The sequence below is a fragment of the Lutra lutra genome, chromosome 16, assembly GCF_902655055.1.
Source record: "Lutra lutra chromosome 16, mLutLut1.2, whole genome shotgun sequence".
NCBI classification, from domain to species: Eukaryota; Metazoa; Chordata; class Mammalia; order Carnivora; family Mustelidae; genus Lutra; species Lutra lutra.
In genome coordinates this window covers 58,893,851-58,911,565 of record NC_062293.1, presented here as the reverse complement: position 1 = coordinate 58,911,565, position 17,715 = coordinate 58,893,851, and the positions used below count along the sequence as shown (strand labels likewise).

Genomic DNA, 17,715 nt, shown 5'->3' with positions numbered 1-17,715 from the left:
AGAGCCATTTGGATTTTTTTATTCTCTTTTTAAATACTGTACAGTGAAAAATAAATACGCCTTCTCATCCACCAGACAAGGTTGGTCCCCCCCTCCCCTGGGGGACCTTGTCAGCCCCCTTCATACACACCCCTGGTTCTACTGCAACACCTTCCCCCATGCCTCCCACCCACTCATACCCTTACTATCCCCGTCTTCCACAGTGATGAGGCCCCAGAGATGGGGGGTACAGGATGGGAGGAGGGATAGCAGGGGAGCCCCCCTGAACTGTCGAATCTGGGTGGGTCGAGGAGCACCCCGCACCAGCAGGCGGAGGACGGGGGTGTTCAGAGATCGGGGCGTTAAGAGGATAAAGGCACATCCAGTCAGATGGGGAAGGAGAGAGGCTCCCCTCACCCGGGGGGTTGGGCGGACAAGAGGGAGGGGGTATGACCCTGTTACACACCCCTCCACTAGCTCCTGGAGGTTGAGGGGGACCCAAGCTGCTGTGCCACCCCCCTCCCCCCTAGATAGAGCAGCTCCAGCGCAGGTCGGTCGGGCCTGTGAGGGCCACGGTGTGGGGCAGCAAGCGAGACGGAGAAGGGAGGGGTGCGGGCCAGAGGTTTTATGAAACCCCGTTCACCAAACTACCCAACTCCAGGGGCGCGGAGAGCTCCCCATTCTCTGAGGGGCCCTTAGGAAGCTTGCTGACAGAGTCGCCCTGAGGGGGAAGTGGGAAAGAAAAAAGGAGAGGAAGCGGGAAGCCGGTCAGTACAAATCCAGGCCGTGCCCCCCCATCCTAGGGCTCCTGGCGGCCGGCGCGCCGGGGCTGGTCCTGGAACTCTAGCGACTCTCAGAGGAACCCAGAAAGTCCGAGCCAAACCTCCCTCTGTCCTACCACACCTTCCCTATCCCACACGCGGCCTAAACGCCATCAGACACGGGCTCCTCCGCGAGTCCCCCGCGTGCCTGCCCCAGGAGGAAAGCGTGGCGGGTACGGGCACCCCGCCTGCCTACCTTCTGTCCCGAAAGAGAGTCCTCTGAGGGCTTAGCGCGTTCCAGGGGGGGCCGCTGGCGGCTCTGAGACTCTGCTCGGGAGATGTAGTCAGCCACGGTCACTGCAGAAGGCAGAGGACCCAGGGTTTCAGAAGGAAGCAGGTGTCCAGCTCTTAGACGCCCACTAAGCCCCAAGCCCTGGCAGAAGGCACCCCGTTCCCTCTGCCCTGGGGAAGGACGCGGGCACCCGGCGTGCGCTGACCTGGCTGACGGTCCCCACTGATGGACCCATCCGTCCGGTTCCCACGGTTACGGCGGCGGCGGCTCCGGTTCCGACGCTGGGGTCTCGAGTCATCTTCTGTGGGGCAGGGAAAACCCAAGGGGTGCATCTCATCTCCCGTACCTCAATTCCTGCCGGGCTCAAGCTCTCTAGACCCAGGCACAGCCCTTACCCAGGCCATTCTCTGTCATGCTGGGCCCGTCGGATTCCAGGCCTCCATCCATGACAGTCCGGTCCTCATCCGTGCGGCGGCGGCGGGAGCGGCGGCGCCTGGCACTCGCTGGGGGGGGTTCCCCAGGCTCTGAGTCAACTGGGGGCTCTGGTTCAGAGGTGTCCAGGAGGCTGTAGGGATTGCTGTCGGGGTCTTTCAGCACTGGTCAGAGGAGGACGAGACGGTGGTTATGGGGCGTCCGCCGTCCCTCCTCCTGGCCCGCACCCACAGCCCCAGCTGTCCCACGCTGGCACCTGAACTGATAGACGAAGCGCTGTATCTTGTGGCAGGCCGAGGGGCAGCTGGGGGTCCCCTACCCCGGCCCCCGATCGGCCGCCTCCGGCTTTCTTCTCCCCGGGTTGGGGGGTCCCGGTCACCAGGCCCAGCTCGGCTGGGCTCCTCCCTCTTCTCCGATTCGGTCTCAGAAGCTGTGGATGGGTCCGAGCTGGGGCCTGAAGGACACAGTGGGCTTCAGTCAGGGACCCTCGCCCCTGCCCAGGATCCATCCCGCAGCCAGTCCCACCTTCAACGTGTCTGTCACCCTGTCCTCGAGGTTCCACCAGGCCTGTAACGCCCCCCATTCCCCCTGCAAGGCCCGCAGCCTCTCTTACCATAGGCAGGAACCCCCGTCCTCCGGCCCCGGCCGCGGCCCCCGTAGCTGCCCCCATAGGTCCGCGTGGCGTGGAGGGAGGAGGAGGAGCTCTCATCAGTGGTGTACCCAGCCTTGTCACTGCTGCCGCCGCCCCGCCCGCTACCGGGAGGGCGAAAGCCCAGTCCTATCTGCCGGAGTTGCTCGTCGATCTGGAGCCTCTCCAGGCGAAGCTGCTCCACCTCCTGGTCGGGCAAGGACGGAGAGAGGGACCAGAGGAGTGACCAGACCCCCGGAAAGCCTCCCTCCTGCCCGCTTCTTTGCCCTGACCGCCCCCAGCGACCTAAACTCGTAGGAACGTGACAAAGACGTGGGCTGAACAAGGAACATTACGGGACCCAACCCCACAGCCCCAAATCCCCGCTCCGAGGTTTCCGCTGTCCTCATAGACAAGCAGGGCACCACTGTCCTAACCCTGTCCACCAGCGGCCTCTGCCTCCTCGCTGCACCCAGACCCTCCCACCCCCCGGCCGCCTGGGTACCTGCAGGTAGGAGAGATGGTACTCTAGCAGGGCCTGGGCGTTGCTGATGCTCTCCCGGGTGCCCACGAATATGAAGGGAACCATCCCCTGCAGAGGAGAGAGGGCGCAGGGTCAGTGGGACAGTCGGGCCCGGTACCAACCCGACCCCGTCTCCTACAGAAGCTCCCCCAGGGGCATCATTCTGGGCTCTGCGCCTCCCATCCCCCACACCCCGGGAGCCCGCAGAGGAGAACCAGAGAACACTGCCATCTACTTTGAGAAGCAGTCCTCAGAGACCGTGCCCCGTACCTCCTCCCTGGGATTCTTCTTGTCATTGTCACCTTCTACTCGAACCCTCACCACACCAGATTTATCCACAATCTCCTGGATCACTTTCCCGTTCTTTCCAATCACTTTGCCTGAATGGGTAAAGGAGGAATGAGGTTTTTGGTCTTTTTTTTTTTTTTAAAGAAAAAAAGAGTAAAAATGGGGTGCCTGGGTGGCTCAGTGGGTTAAAGCCTCTGCCTTCAGCTCAGGTCATGATCCCAGGGTTCTGGTATCAAGGCCCACATGGGGCTCTCTGCTCAGCAGGGACCCTGCTTCTTCCTCTCTCTCTGCCTGCCTCTCAGCCTCTTGTGACCTCTGTCTGTCAAACAAATAAATGAAATCTTTAAAAAAAAAAGCAAAAACTAAATAAACACTAAAAAAAAAAAAAGTAAAAATAGGAAAAAATTGATAAGATAAACAGTCTTCCAACTCCTACACCCGGATTCTGTTTAATTGTTCTCCTTCAAGGTTTCTACTGAGTTCTCAGGACAAAATACTACAATCCCCAGAAATCTGTTCTTCCATTTTGTCACTCTTCTGACAGAGTTTGCTCCATCCTCGTGAGACTGGAAGGCCCCCGGGGGTGCCGAGCCCACCACCCTGGTCCCACCGTGCTCTCTCCTGGGCGTACACCCACGACTCACCAACAAGGTTCCTGGGCACTTGCACGGAGTCCTCCGAAAACTCCAGGTAGCTCCGGGCCTGTCGGCACGCCTCGGGAGTCTACGAGGGGAGGAGATGGGGGCTGTTACTCAGCCCCTGACCTTCCTGCCTCTCTCTGCCTTTGGGAAAGTGTGCTGCCACCAAAGTCGGGGAGGTCCCCGGGACGCAGACATCGTTTCCCCTGAGCGCTCGCCCCTCTGTGACACCCCAAGGGCCCACAGCCACGGCTGTCTTTCGCTGACCTCCCCATAGATGCGGAAAGTGCAGGTCTCTTCACCCAGCTCGATGGCGGTCACCCCAGGTACTTTTCGGGCCTGCTGGATGTTGGCACCGTGAGTCCCGATGGCCAGTCCCATCAGGTCCTCTCGCACAGTGAACTCCTCCTGGAAGGCGGCCGCCAACTGCTTACTTGTCTGAAAGGAAAAGGCACAGCGGGTTCCCAGCGGCGGATCCCCAGACACCTGGCCCGGGCACCCGACCCTCTGCAGGACCTCAAAGAGAGAAAAATGTGTGGAACCGAGCCAGAACCACCCCAGATCCACTGACCACCGGGACCCGTGTGGAGGACTCCAGAACCGTTCATTCCGCCCCTACCTGCTGAACACCCATGGCTCGGCGGGGAGGGGAGGTACGTGAGGGCGGAGTTTGGGCCGGAACCACCGACATTCTGGATGTGGCTCTAACCCGTCCTGGTTATGGGATCCAGAACACAGCACACTCTCAGGGTCTCTACTCTGTCCTCTGCTACACGATTACGCCTGACTGGCCGCATACCCCAGACTCTCAGGAGATATTATAAGGTTGTAATGAATTAAAATTAAATAAGATGTGAAAGGCCCTTTCACAAAGTAAATGCACGAGTAAAGAACCAGGATTACTTGAACCAAATTCGTATCAACTCCCAAAATAGTCAGCAGGAAGCAAGGGGCTGAGAAAAGCATGAAAGGAGCTACGGAACGGCACGCCGCCACTTCGTTTCCACAGCGGGGCGCAAGGGCAGGAAGACACGGAAGGTTCTGGAAGAGGGAGTCCTATGTAGAAGCACCAAAGAGGAGAGGGATCTGAAAGGGGACACTCCCGATGCCGGTCCACTCCTCCTCCTTACAAGACGCAAGAGACTGTACTACGGCAAGGACTTCCCCTAGCGAGGAAGAAAGCGGACACAGAGGGATGACGCTGGGTGTTCAGAACAACTGAGTCACGGAGGGAGGGAGAGATCTAGAGTGATTTACAAATGTCCTCTGGAGACGTCTGCCAAGGGTTTTATTCCTTAAACTGCCTGATGGGTACAAGGGTACCTACTGTGTTATCTTTTTCCCTTACAAGGGCGGTATTTCAAAATAATTTTAAAAAACGGGGGGCGCCTGGGTGGCTCAGTGGGTTAAGCCGCTGCCTTCGGCTCAGGTCATGGTCTCGGAGTCCTGGGATCGAGTCCCGCATCGGGCTCTCTGCTCAGCGGGGAGCCTGCTTCCTCCTGTCTCTCTGCCTGCCTCTCTGCCTACTTGTGTTCTCTCTCTCTCTGTCAAATAAATAAATAAAATCTTTAAAAACAAAAAAATAAAAATAAAAATAAAAAAAATAAAAAACGGGGGGGAAGACAAGCTCTCTCAAAATCAGACTTTGCACAAATGGCTAACTTAGCTATCTGCACTTTTTAAGAGATTTTTATAATTTATTTATTTATCTGAGAGAGAAACAGAGAGAGGGGGGAGAGTGAGCTTGCAGGAAGAGGAGGGACTGAGGGAGAGAATCTTGAACAGGCTCTGTACAGAATGCGGAGTCCAATGCAGGACCCAATCCCAGGACCCTGAGATCATGACCTGAGCTGAAACCGAGAGTCAGATGCTCGGCCGACTGAGCCGCCCAGGTGCCCCGTTATCTGGCACTCTGTACCCGCTAATCAATACAACCAGATCCCAGGCGATCTGAAGTCTACTTTGGTCACCAGGGAACCAGAGCAGACACACTGTGTACCATCTCAGGGTAAGGGTGGATTTTTAACTGCCAGTGCCCCGAGAAGTAGCCTCCCAGAGAAGGAAAGATCGCCATGGTCCACCATCTTCTCCACAGGCTCAGAGAAAAGCCCCCCCAGATCAGGTCTCTGGATGAACAGAAGTGGATGGGCGCACATGCACCCTATTAACGTGGGACAGTGCGGCACCTAGGGAAAGGGGATCTGGCCTTCCTAAGGTATCAGAACTCAGAAAGGCCTTGGAGAAATGTTCTGGTCTAACTACCTCGCTGTCACAGAGATAAAGCTGAGTGGAATCAAATGATCTGCCAAAGCAAGACTTGGGATTTCACGTCCAGTGGTCTTTCCAGCATATAAATGGTTCTCAAATATACGCCGCTGAAGCGGTTTGATTCAGAGGTGACCTGGGTTGGGGGTGATCTGGGGAGATGACCTGGGGGAAGTGACCTGTGGGGAGTGGCCTGGAGGGGGATGACTTGGGGGAGATGACGGCGGGGGGGGGTGTGTGATCTGGGGAGATGACCTGGGGGAGGTGACCTCCGGGGGGTGACCTGGGGGAGGCCACCGATGGTCAGGACCACCTCCTCCTCTTCTACTTCTAGAGAGTGGCCCTGGTGGACCTGTTTTAGACACCGCGCTTTCAAGAATTTCCCTTGATTGGGGCGCCTGGGGGGCTCAGTGGGTTAAAGCCTCTGCCTTCGGCTCAGGTCATGATCCCAGGGTCCTGGGATAGAGCCCCGCATTGGGCTCTCTGCTCAGCAGGGAGCCTGCTTCCTCTCTCTCTGTCTGCCTCTCTGCCTACTTGTGATCTCTCTCTGTCCAATAAATAAATAAAATCTTTAAAAAAAAAAAAAGAATTTCCCTTGATCAAAGGGCGCCGTGGTTAAGAACAGAGTCTGAAACCAACCGTACTACTAGAACCCGATGGAGCCTGGCATCTGGAGGAGTCTGGGATCAAACAGCAGACCCAGCTTTAATGGCCCAGAAAGACCTTCGTCTTTTTGTTCTGGGGACACAAGAACTGGGATGGCAGAGGGGGATGGGCAGGGGCGACAACAGCGCCGTTCAGCAGTAGCAGCGCGGCCCAGGCTCACCTCCAGATGCTTGGTGGCTTCTTCGTTGCGTGACATGAGCAGCAGCTTGGTGCGCAGGCTCCGGAAATGCATGTCCCCCAGCAGGGACGCCCGCTTCACAGGCGCTTCTGTGGTCGACTGGGGAGAAACCAATGGAAAAGTCATTCAAATGGACTTGGAATACACACCAGGGAAGGGCAGGAGCTGGGAATCAGGACGCCTGAGTCTCTGGGAGAGGACAGGGGTTAAGAAACAAAACGAGAGAAGAGGAAAATCATCGTTAATCTCACAAGGGCCTACTATCTGGGCACCTAAGGGAAGGGATTTTAGAGGGGAGAACTGTACAGTGTATCTCCTGAGAGTCCAAATACACAGGCAGGTCCAGCCCAGACTGTGCTGTGGTGGCCAGACTAAGAAACGAACGAAGGCCAGCCAGGGGGCGACCCGGGCCCGCAGGGTCAAGAGCTGTAAGAAGCCTTCTTTGAAAAACAGAAGCACATCTGAGCTCCTTCCGTTCTACAAAGGAGTTCAAAGGGGAGAGGGAAAAAAGCAATGAGGGGGTTTACGTGCAAGTCAAGCACCAGGTAACTCACCAGGATGAAGAGCTCACTATTCGTGATGTTGAGAAAGATGCAGTTGGCTCCCAACGCTTTCTTGAACTCTTTGTGGACGTTTTCGTTGGAGCAGCTGCCGAGAGAGAAGGGTGCTCAGCGGCACAGTGCGGAGTGCGCGGAGAGGTTCACGGGAGAGACAGGGACAAGGAAACGAGAGGAGGAGGAGGACCGCAGTGAGAGAACAGGGATGAAGAAAGCTGGGAGACAGCAGGGCTTCGGAGGCCCAAGGGAACAGGAGGGAAGACGGACACTAGGAGTGGGGCCCGAGAGATGGAAGGGCAGACAGGCGGACCGCCAAGGGGCCCCACCCCGACATCCCTAACTCACGCCTCTCTGAGATCCTCGGGCACAGCCATGGTGACCTTGAAGAAGCTGCCTTTGGTTGCGAGGGGATTGGGATTCACTGGCCGAAGCCGTTCCAGGGTGACAATCTCATTGTAAGTGGCATCGCAGGCAGCGTATTCGATGACATAGAACTGGCAGAAACAAAGAATGGAAGAAACAAGCGTGGATGACCTGATTGTTGGCCTCCCCCCTTCCGGTGACGCCGACACACGTGTCCCATCACTCACATCTCCCTTCATCATTCGCACCCGGGCCAGCCACCAGCCGCACGGTTCTTGCTCGTTGGCTCGAGAGTACACCTGGCAGCGGAAAGAGAAGAGACGCTGAGTGCCATATCAGAACATCGGAACGAGATAGGTGTTCGGACACTTGGGAGACCCATTCCACAGAAACAATGGGAAACTTGAGGAAAGAGCTGACTGAAAGCCAGAGGGTGCGGTCACCGGAGACGGAGGGAAAATGACTGCCCTGAAATGGGGAAGCTCCCAACAGTTCGACCATGACAGTGACCGACGGGGAAGCAGGGTACTTCTCCTGCACAGCCTACCAGGCAGGGCGCAGCAGCTTAGCACGGGAAGGAAGGAGAATGAACCAACCAGCAGGGAGCCTAGGACGCTAGTATCAGGGCGAGGGAGACGCAGAATCCTGAGAAAAGTGACATTTCTAAAGGGCAAAGCACGGGGCGCCCTGGGTGGCTCCGTTGGTTAAGCAGGGGCCTTCGGCTCAGGTCATGACCCTGGAGTCCCCGAAGCGACAGCATCGGGGTCTCTGCTCAGCGAGAATCGGCTTCTCCCTCTGAGCCTCCCGTCTCTCATTCTCTCTCTCAAATAAATAAAACCTTTAAAAAATAAATAAGTAAAAATGGAAAAAAAAAATAAAGGGTGGAACCCGCGGCCCTTACCTCCACTTCATCCCCTTCTGTGATCTCTTTATTATAGTCGACTGGAGGTGGTAGCCGGACATCCCCGAAGGGAATCTGTCTCTCACTTTGCCAGCTGCAGAGGAAACAGTGACACGAAAGCTACTCAGCCCACTGTGGTTGTCCATGTCTTCAGGAAGGGGTTACTGCCTCTGCTGGGCAATTCCCACCCGCCCTGGTTTTTAGAGGCTACATTCCAGGCCCTGCCCCAGAGTGGTGTCTTTTCTTTCACTAGAATCTAACTAAATAGTAGTCAAAACATCCCCCACCCTCACCAAATTTTGGCCCGCTCCTCTCCTGGGATCCACCTGAGTTGGCCACCCAAAGCCCTGGCTCTCCCCCACCTATTACATGCCTCATAGGACTCAGCCGCCCCCTCTTCTCCACTCTCCTTCTAGGAACTAGTATGCTGGATTCTCTATTCCCAAGGTCTTACTTGTTTTCAAAGTAGATGGTGACAGAGTCTTCATGGACATCCTTCACAAAGCCCTAGGACAGATAGTAGAACAAATTGAAGAAAGATAGAGACAGACAATGACAATTTAACACCACCAAGGGCACAGAGACAGAGACTGTTACCTTCCGTTTTAGACAGGGACACAAGCAATCTGAAGACAAGGCCAGAAAAACCTGTACTGGGTAAAGAGTAAGAATGGACACGGAGGCAGAGACAAAGGAAACGATACTGACATGGCAAGAGAAGTAGCAAAATCCAGAGTAAGATGACACAAATTCAACAGAAGGGGGAAACACCATGTGCCCGAGAATAGCCTGGAAACGGACGGGTCTACTATGGCTCCCACAGGGGCCTCCCTATCTTTCTGCCTCCTGGTGTGCTGAGCAACTTGCCAGAGTTCAATTAAAATGCCAGCCACACTCAGCAAGGCTAAGAATATCCCATGAGAGTGTGAGGCCGTCCTGGGACACCTAGAGGACAGCAGGATCCTCCGAGAGAGACAAGGGTCTAGCTCCCCAATGGCAGCGAGAGGCCTGAGCAAACCTGGGCCTTCATGGTCCTACAGGAGTACTCAGAGCACTGATGACGTTCAAAGCGGTGACCACGATTTACAGATGGGAAAGTCAGGACTCTGGAGATGTGAGAGTTCTTAATGCTAGACTAGGACACACTACTATGAATCTGAAAAAGATAAAAGAACCCCCAATTCAGACGACATGAGAAAGGAACAAGGACGCCTGCATAGCCAGTCCACCTCTTACTATGTCCTCATTGAAGAAGCCAAAGCTATGAGCTCAGCTGTGCTCCTAATTTTTCTACCTTCTCTAATCCTCACACACTCAAATTTAGGGATGGCTAATTCTGAAAGTCCAAGTTATCAATTTGTTCTTTTACAACTGAGCTTTTGGCGTCCTAGCTAAGAAATCTTTGCCTAATCCAACCCCACAAAGCTCTCTCCTATTTCTTCTTCTACAAGTTTCATAGTTTTTATTTTACATTTAGGTCTACGATCCGCTTTGATTTAAATTTTGTACGTGGTGCAAGATACAATCAGAGCTCATTTTTTTTACCCGCGGACAGCCAGTCTGAGCACCATTTGTTCAAAAGACTACCATGTCTCTACCGAATTGCTTTTTCACTTCTGTCAAAACCCAGGAAGCACAAATTATTGTATTACTGACAGAAAGCAGATCGGCGGTTGACAGGACTTTGGGGAGTGACGGAACTATCTTGACTGTGATGATGGTATGACACAGCTACAGAGATATGTAGACAGGGATCTGTGTCAAAAACCTAACAAATCATACTCTGAACACATCTACTTCATTGTTTCTATCTCAATAAAGCTGTTAACAAAAAACGAGGGGTTGGGGTGACTGGGTGGCTCCATTGGCTGAAAGTCCGACTCTTGATTTTGGCTTTGGTCATGATCTCAGGGTTGTGGGGAGCCGAGTGCTGGGCTCCAGGCTCCGAGGGGAGTCTGCTCCGGACTCTCTCTCTCTCAGCCCCATCAAATAAATAAATTTTTAAAATGAAAAAAATTGGTGGGGCGCCTGGGTGGCTCAGCAGGTTAAAGCCTCTGCCTTCAGCACAGGTCATGATCCCAGGATCCTGGGATCGAGCCCCGCATTGCATCAGGAGCTCTGCTCGGCAGGGAGCCTGCTTCCCCCCTCTCTCTCTGCCTGCCTCTCTGCCTACTTGTGATCTCTGTCTGTCAGATAAATAAATAAAATCTTGGGGCACCTGGGTGACTCAGTGGGTTAAGCCTCTGCCTTCGGCTCAGGTCATGATCCCAGGATCCTGGGATCGAGCCCCGCATTGCATCAGGAGCTCTGCTCGGCAGGGAGCCTGCTTCTCCCCTCTCTCTCTGCCTGCCTCTCTGCCTACTTGTGATCTCTCTCTCTCCATCAAATAAATAAATAAAATCTTAAAAATAAATAAATAAATAAATAAATAAAATCTTAAAAAATAAAATAAAATAAAATGAAAAAAAAAATCGGTGTTTCGAAAGGCTAACACACAAGAACTCTTCCTGAGCTCAGCCACTAGGCACAAGAGCTGAGCTCGGGAGAAGAAACACAGAAAACGCACGCCTGCATCATTCCCACCCCAACCAACTGGTCAAAGGTGGGTTTACTACACCGCTGTTTCCTTGCAGTGGGGAAATCTAAACCCAAATTTTATTCTTTTTTTTTTTTTTAAAGATTTTATTTATTTATTTGACAGAGATCACAAGCAGGCAGAGAGGCAGGCAGAGAGAGAGGAGGAAGCAGGCTCCCTGCTGAGCAGAGAGCCCGATTCGGGGCTCGATCCCAGGACCCTGAGATCATGACCTGAGCTGACGGCAGCCGCTTAACCCACTGAGCCACCCAGGCGCCCCTAAACCCAAATTTTATTCTTGATACCAGCGGGCAATCCTTCTTTTCTTTCGGGATCAGATCTCGTTCTGGTCCCTCCCTATGCAGACCTTTACTGTGGCCCAAGGTGCCTGGCCTCCTCCTCAGCCAACGCTTCCCCTTCCTCTGCCACTCCCCAGGTTTTCTCCGCTCTCCGTTCCTTGCACCCCGGCCTGTGCCTACTACTCCACACACAAGTCTCCCGAGGCACTTTTATCCCTCACTAGTTGCCTGAGTCCCTCTTCCCTTTTCGGTTCTTCTCTTAGCTCCTTCTTTGGCGTCTTCCTTCTTCTTCCCGTAACCTTGAACACGGCACCCCTTTCCTCATTTCTCCCTTTTTGAGGGTCTGTCTGGATTTCCAGAAACATCTCAACCAGCCTCTTTCGCTGACTCTATCCAATTCTTTCCCCCAAATGTCAATCTCCAAAGTGGAAAAACAGTCTGAGTTAGCTATTCTCAAAACGTTTCAGGGATGAGATAAAAGGAGTGGAAGAGATAGAAGAAAATCTTGTCTGTTCCTCGGCGAAGAGATTCCCGTTCCAGACCCGCCCCTCACAGAGGATGTGCCCCAGGCTCTGATCCAGCTCTCCCCCAACATGCCAGGGTTGGCCCTCAGGCGAAGCGAGCACTAACACCCCGTTTTTGTTTTTAGCTCCCGTGATCCATCCCCAAGGCAGAAATGCAGAGCTCGGAATGGAGTCTTCCCTCCCATTACTCAGCAGTTCAACCAAACGCCACACACTCTTCAACTTCTCAGGTCTTTTCCCTTCACATGTTCTCCAGAACAAGCTTTCTCCTCAACGTCGTATTCCCGTCTAGTCTCCGCTCCTTAACCTCACCCACATCACCTGTGTTTTCCCTCCAAAGACACCAGGGGTAGAACGTGAGTCCACGCTCAACAGGGTACAGGCAGGTGAGGCCAGGGGCAGGTGAGTCAGTCTCTAGAAAGCCACAGAGATCCAAAGAATGACTCAATTCGGTGGCTGCGGCATATCCTGGCTTTGGCTTACAGGGCCTCGGACCAGAGAGAGAGTGGCCCGAGATTTCCAGATACCCACATAAGAAATTAGTCCCCACCTCTGCCCTATGTTCTAGTCCGGGGCTCTCAAAAGAAAGGAGGGAGTTCTAGGAGAAAAGCTGGACGGATCTGGGTAAAAACCAGAGGTCGAAGATGAGGATGTTATACTCCTTAAGGCAGGAATGGGAATGTGGTATCAGTCAACGTCTGCGAAGCCGGATGACTGTGCCCTGAAAGGTGACCAGACACTTGGGAGGGTACAACTTAGAGAGTAACATAGTATACCAGCAGAAAAGGAAGCGCTGGTGGGACAGCCCCCGGATAATGGAGATCCCAGACCTGCCATGCGCAGGGCCGTCGTGGAAGAAGAGGCACAACACGACCCAATTCTGAGACAGGAGAAGGGGCCTTCCCAAATGTATAGTTCTAGAAACAACGTAAATACTTCTCGACCCACAACAAAGTTTGCTGAGTCATGAATATTAAATCAGTGGCAAGGTCAGAATGGCTACGTATCTAGATGGCACCGAGAGTTGAAGATTAGTCGGAATTTAGGGATTTACTGTTGTTTTTAACTGAGCCATGAGGCAGAAGTGCTAACGCGGCCACAACACAGAATCTGCATCACCTGGCTTTCCGCTCAACTCCGAACTCTGCTTTCTGATTCGAAGCATCCTGTCCCTAATTCACCCAAGTTTATCCCTGCCAGAGCCCACAGGGGAAAAGGGAAAGATTCAGAGAGATTTTCTGTCAGACACGCACACGTGGAAAGGGAAACATCTCCCTTCCCATCCACCCCAGGTAATCCGAAGTGGATACCAATCTTTCCCAGCTCTGCTTAGTGCCTACGCTTCCTAGAACAAAAGCCAATCTCGTATCTCCATCTCCAACTCAATTTAAGAACCCAGAATTGAGGGGTGGGGCACACCCAGATGAAGGCCAAAATACTGGGGGAAATGGGTCTCAAATCCTACGAGGGAGGGCATTTCAACAAAGGCAATGCCAAGTCTGAAGGAAAAGGATACAAGAGACAAACGTGCTCTATCCGAATCAGAAAGGAATTAGAGACTTTTGCCAAAGAAAACAGAAACGCTAAGGAGGCAGCTAGAAGAAAAAAAATAGTCTTCTGAGTTAGAAAAGTATATAGAAAAGAGTGGCCAGGAGCTTCCTCCAGACAGGGAGCAAGGCAGTTCCTGGAGGGTACACAAGTTTTAGGTAAAAACCCAAAGACTTAGGTTAACAGGATAAGTCAAGACAGAGAGATAACGGTTGCCACTGGCGCTGAAGGGAAGGAAATCTGGTGACGGAAGCCAGGCCCAACTGGAGGCATTTAGGGTGAGTAAAAAATCACTACCCTCCTCTGAACCGCAGAAGCCAGGGCAGAAGCCTTCCACTGCAAGAAGACGAGACCCTTCCAGTGACGGGACTTCATGTGGAAAGAGCTGGAGAAAGTCACCTCCAAGGTCATGAAGGTGGAGGGTCTTTTACAGGAGAAAAGGCCCGAAAGGAAGTGGAAGAAAGGGGGCTCTTCTCCCTCGGGATAACGAGATACCCCTGCTCCGGCTCCTCGGGGTAAAATGAGAAGAAGACAGGAATCAGAAATCTCTGCCACGATGCCAGGCCTAAAGTCCAAAGAGGTTAAAAAATAATGACAGTTACACAAAGAAGAATCCCTGAGAAGCAAGAGGGGGGTCACCCCGTCTGGCTTCACCCAAATGGGAGACAACGTCCTGGGAAATGACTTCGGAATACAGAAGGCGGGAGTAGCAGGACTTCTACCGGACCAAATCCTGGGCAAGGGAAGAGCGGAGGCAGCGAGCAGGGGCCCTTTGAAGACAGATCCCCTCCTTCGGAAGGAGAAAGGTTATCACTCCCAAACGGAGCGAGTTGGCCAGAAGTACTCGAGAAGCGGAAATCCTTCACAGGACCGCTGCCTGTGATCCCCCGATCGGAGATTACAAACGTGGGGCTTACCCTGCTCCAGGGAAGAAGCTACAGGAAGGATCTAAAAAGACAGCTGAGGTTGCCCCCCAGAGAACGGCAGGCCAGCAGGCTGCGGGATAAAGGGGTGAGGTGAGAGACTTGGGAAAAGATGCCACCTTACGGCTAGGAGGCAACTTGACGGCTTACAACCCAGAGTTGCTGAGGTCAAAGATAGCAAATGTCATAAATGGATTTTGACCGTTTCTCCTTGGGTTGGGAGCAGAGATGCAGCATGGAAGTGGGGTGAGCCTTCCAGAGCCGGGAGGCAGAGGCCTCTCCGAGCGAGATGAAAGGATCTAATATGGGACGGCCTTCCCAAGGGGGCAATAAGGAAGAATAAAGAGAATTCTCCATGTGCTTGGACCGCGGGCGGGGGGGGGGGGGGGGCGTGATTAAGGTCTAAGGTCTGTCTTCCACCGGGGAAACAAGAAAAGTCCACGAGAAGCTGGGAAAATGGGGTCTCCCGAGTGGGGGGGCCGGCGAGGGGGGGGATGCGGACGCTGATCCGAGCACAATAATGCCCCGACGTTCGTTCTCTCCGAGACCGGGTGCAGAGCAGGTGTAACCGACCGAGGGGCCGGAAATGCGAGGAAGGGGCCTCACTTGCAGAGGTCTCCCCAGGAGGACTGCGGGCGGGAGCCGGGTCTGGGGCTCGGGGCGCCAGGACTGGGCTCCAGAAGTGCGATCCCGCCCCACGGTCCCCCTCCCCGGCGGGAGCCAGGGGCAGCACACGGGTGTCCCCGGCCGGCGCGCCGCCTCACCTTGTAGAAGGCCCCGTTGGAGCCGCGCACCTCGACGGGCAGTCCCGGCTCCACGTCTCCTCCGGAGGCCAGGCCGCCCATGGCGCCGCCGCCGCCGCCACCTCCGACTGCCCCGGCGGCGGCTGCAGCGGCGGTCTGAGTCCGGGCCGGGCCAGGCCCCCGGCGTCTCCCCGGGGGAGGAGCCGGAGGGGGAGCCGCGGGGGGCGGGAGCCGGGCCGGCCCCACGGCGGCCCTGCCACAGCCAACGAGCAGGGGGCCGGGGCCGGGCCGCTCCCCGTCCGCCGCCGCCGCCTTGGTCTCCGCCACCGTGAGGGAAACGGCCGCCGCCGCCGCCGCCTTCGTCACCTCAGCTTCCGCCTGCCGCCGCCCCCGCTGCTGCCTCAGTCCCGGGACGCGCTGCTGCCGCTGCCGCTCCACGGCCTCCACCTCCCCCTGCCGCCGCCGCCTACTGCGCAGGCGCACCGGGCACCCGCCCGCCGCGCGCGGGGCCCCGAGGGCCACGGCGCAGGCGTCAAGGCTGGCGACCCAGCTCGCGCTCGCCAGCGCATCAGGGCTTCCACACTCCCTTTCGCTCTCGCGCGCCCCCTCCTGGTCGCTTGCTCGCGCCTGCGCAGAATGAGATGCCTCTCTTTCTTCGCCGCCCCCCCTCCTCCGCCCACATCTCTTCCTTTCCCCGCCCCACAACATTGAGAGCGGACCAATCGTGCGGAGGGAGGGGCCGAGCCCACTCGGTCGGATTGGATTTCTGCCGCTCCTGGTAAGGCCACACCCACTTCCCCGCCGCCCAGCATCCCTGGGCTGGGGCGAGGTCGGGATGGGCATGCGCCTGGATGACTGCTTGGTCACTTTCCCCACCTTTGTCTTTCTTGGTGCGCACGCTCCAAAGGAAAAAAAAAAATTAAAAAAAAAAAGAAAAAAAAAAAGAAAAAAAAAAAGAAAAAAAAAAAAGAGGAGTCTAAAGGCCAAAAAAAAAAAAGACAAAGCCTGGGGCGCATGCGCCGGGCTTAATCGCGCTCACCCTGGTGTAGACTCTTAGGAGCATCTCTAACTCCAGCTGTAGATTTAAGAGCCGCGTTCCTGCCTTGAGAAGTCGGTCGTGCATGCAATGAAAGGTTAAAGGATAATTTCAAGGCCGTACCAAAAAGCAAAGGCAACTTAGCGCAAGATTTGATGTCCAAATGCCGAGGAAATTCAAAATAGGTAAAAAGGTAGAGTAAGAGGGTGGTAGAGGGAAAACTCCGGATTCCCGAACTAAGATAAGAACTTGGGTTGTAGAGATGAATATAAAAGTAGCACAGAAATTAGAACCGTGTTGTGCACTTAATCACTTAGCAAGTATATATTTCGCCCTCACTGCGTTTCCAATGGCTGTGTGCTAAGCGCTAAGGATGCAAAGACACGACGTCAAAACAAGGATTTTATAATGCCTTGGCAAGGAGGGGACAAGCAAGTTAAACCAACTCACAAGTAAGTGCACAGGGTTGGACTGAAGATGCGATAGAGATAAGGACTTGGTCTGAAGGGATTCCCCGGGAGACAATGATCTGGGGTTCTTCCAAGTGACTGGGGAAGACTTGAAGTTTCGAGAACTGAGATGTGAGGCCCGAGTAGGCGTTTGCTAGAGGAAACATTCGGTAAGAGTATTCTTGAGCTATTAGGAACACAGTGATGCAGACGAACAGAAAGACATATCCTTTGGGGAACCACGACTAATCAGAATAGCATTTGGCTTGAAGTAAGGAGCTGCCAGAGGGTAGCCTGTGAGGAACTTGTAAATCGGATTAAGGAGAAGGGCATTTACTTTATGAATTCCAAAGAGCCACTGAAAGGTTTAAGCAGGAGTGTCTTTCTACAACTGCATAGAATGGATTAAAAGTAAGGGTGGTCTCAAGATGTGAAACCGTGAAAAACCATTGTGATAAGAAAGATGCCAATGACCTTGGAGGAGGGCTGTGGACAACAGAAGTACACAAAGATTGGGGCCTCTTAAATTTGCTGTAGAATCAACAAGAATGGGTGGTGAGGGTGGTGTGGGGAGGGTTCAGGAGCTGGTGAAGAAGTGGGAGGACCCCAAGACAACTCTCAGATTTATACTTCGGGTCACTGAGTGAATGGTGCTGCCAATCATGATAAAAAGAACGCAGGCGACAAAGTTTTGGATGACACGTTGATGACTTTGAGTTTGGTGTTGCTCTGAGTTGAAGGGTCCATCGTCTACATGGATATCCCTTGTCTTCAACAAACTTCTCTTTCAATTTAAATGTAATTTCTTTAGCCTTCCACTTTAGCCTCACACTGTGAAAGCATCCTACAGTCCTTTGTGGTATCATCATGGTTGTACTCTTAATAATTTGTCCAGCATCTGTCTTCTGCCATGTAAGACATCAGAGACTGGGCTCTGGGTCTATTTTTGCCTACCACTGTATACCCAGTACCTAGCACAGTTCCCAGCACGGCAAATTTTTTCTTTTTAAGATTTTACTCATTTATTTGACAGAGAGAGAGAGCACAAGTAGGGGGAGCAGCGGAGGGAGAGGGAGAGGCAGGCTGTCCGCTGAGCAGGGAGCCTGACGTGGGGCCCAATCCCAGGACCCTGAGATCATGACCTGAG

At 54.1% G+C, this 17,715-nt stretch overlaps 1 protein-coding gene across 2 annotated transcripts; it reads right to left on the bottom strand.

Annotated features, from left to right (window-relative positions):
* Positions 1 to 3: 3 nt before the first annotated feature.
* On the bottom strand, positions 4 to 15,563 carry FXR2 (FMR1 autosomal homolog 2). 2 transcript variants are annotated; one of them, XM_047705855.1, is made up of 17 exons: positions 15,105 to 15,563; positions 8,926 to 8,978; positions 8,472 to 8,565; positions 7,798 to 7,869; positions 7,553 to 7,701; positions 7,205 to 7,298; positions 6,633 to 6,749; positions 3,809 to 3,979; positions 3,548 to 3,626; positions 2,886 to 2,995; positions 2,598 to 2,684; positions 2,078 to 2,300; positions 1,721 to 1,918; positions 1,428 to 1,628; positions 1,238 to 1,333; positions 997 to 1,097; positions 4 to 700 (listed from the first exon to the last, which is right to left on the bottom strand). In XM_047705855.1, the coding sequence occupies exons 1-17, from the start codon at positions 15,183 to 15,185 to the stop codon at positions 605 to 607; spliced, it is 2,022 nt and encodes a 673-aa protein (XP_047561811.1). In that variant the 5' UTR covers positions 15,186 to 15,563; the 3' UTR covers positions 4 to 604. The 2 variants fall into 2 exon arrangements, with proteins under 2 accessions (XP_047561811.1, XP_047561813.1); XM_047705857.1 differs by lacking the exon at positions 15,105 to 15,563 and adding an exon at positions 9,069 to 9,293.
* Positions 15,564 to 17,715: the final 2,152 nt, after the last annotated feature.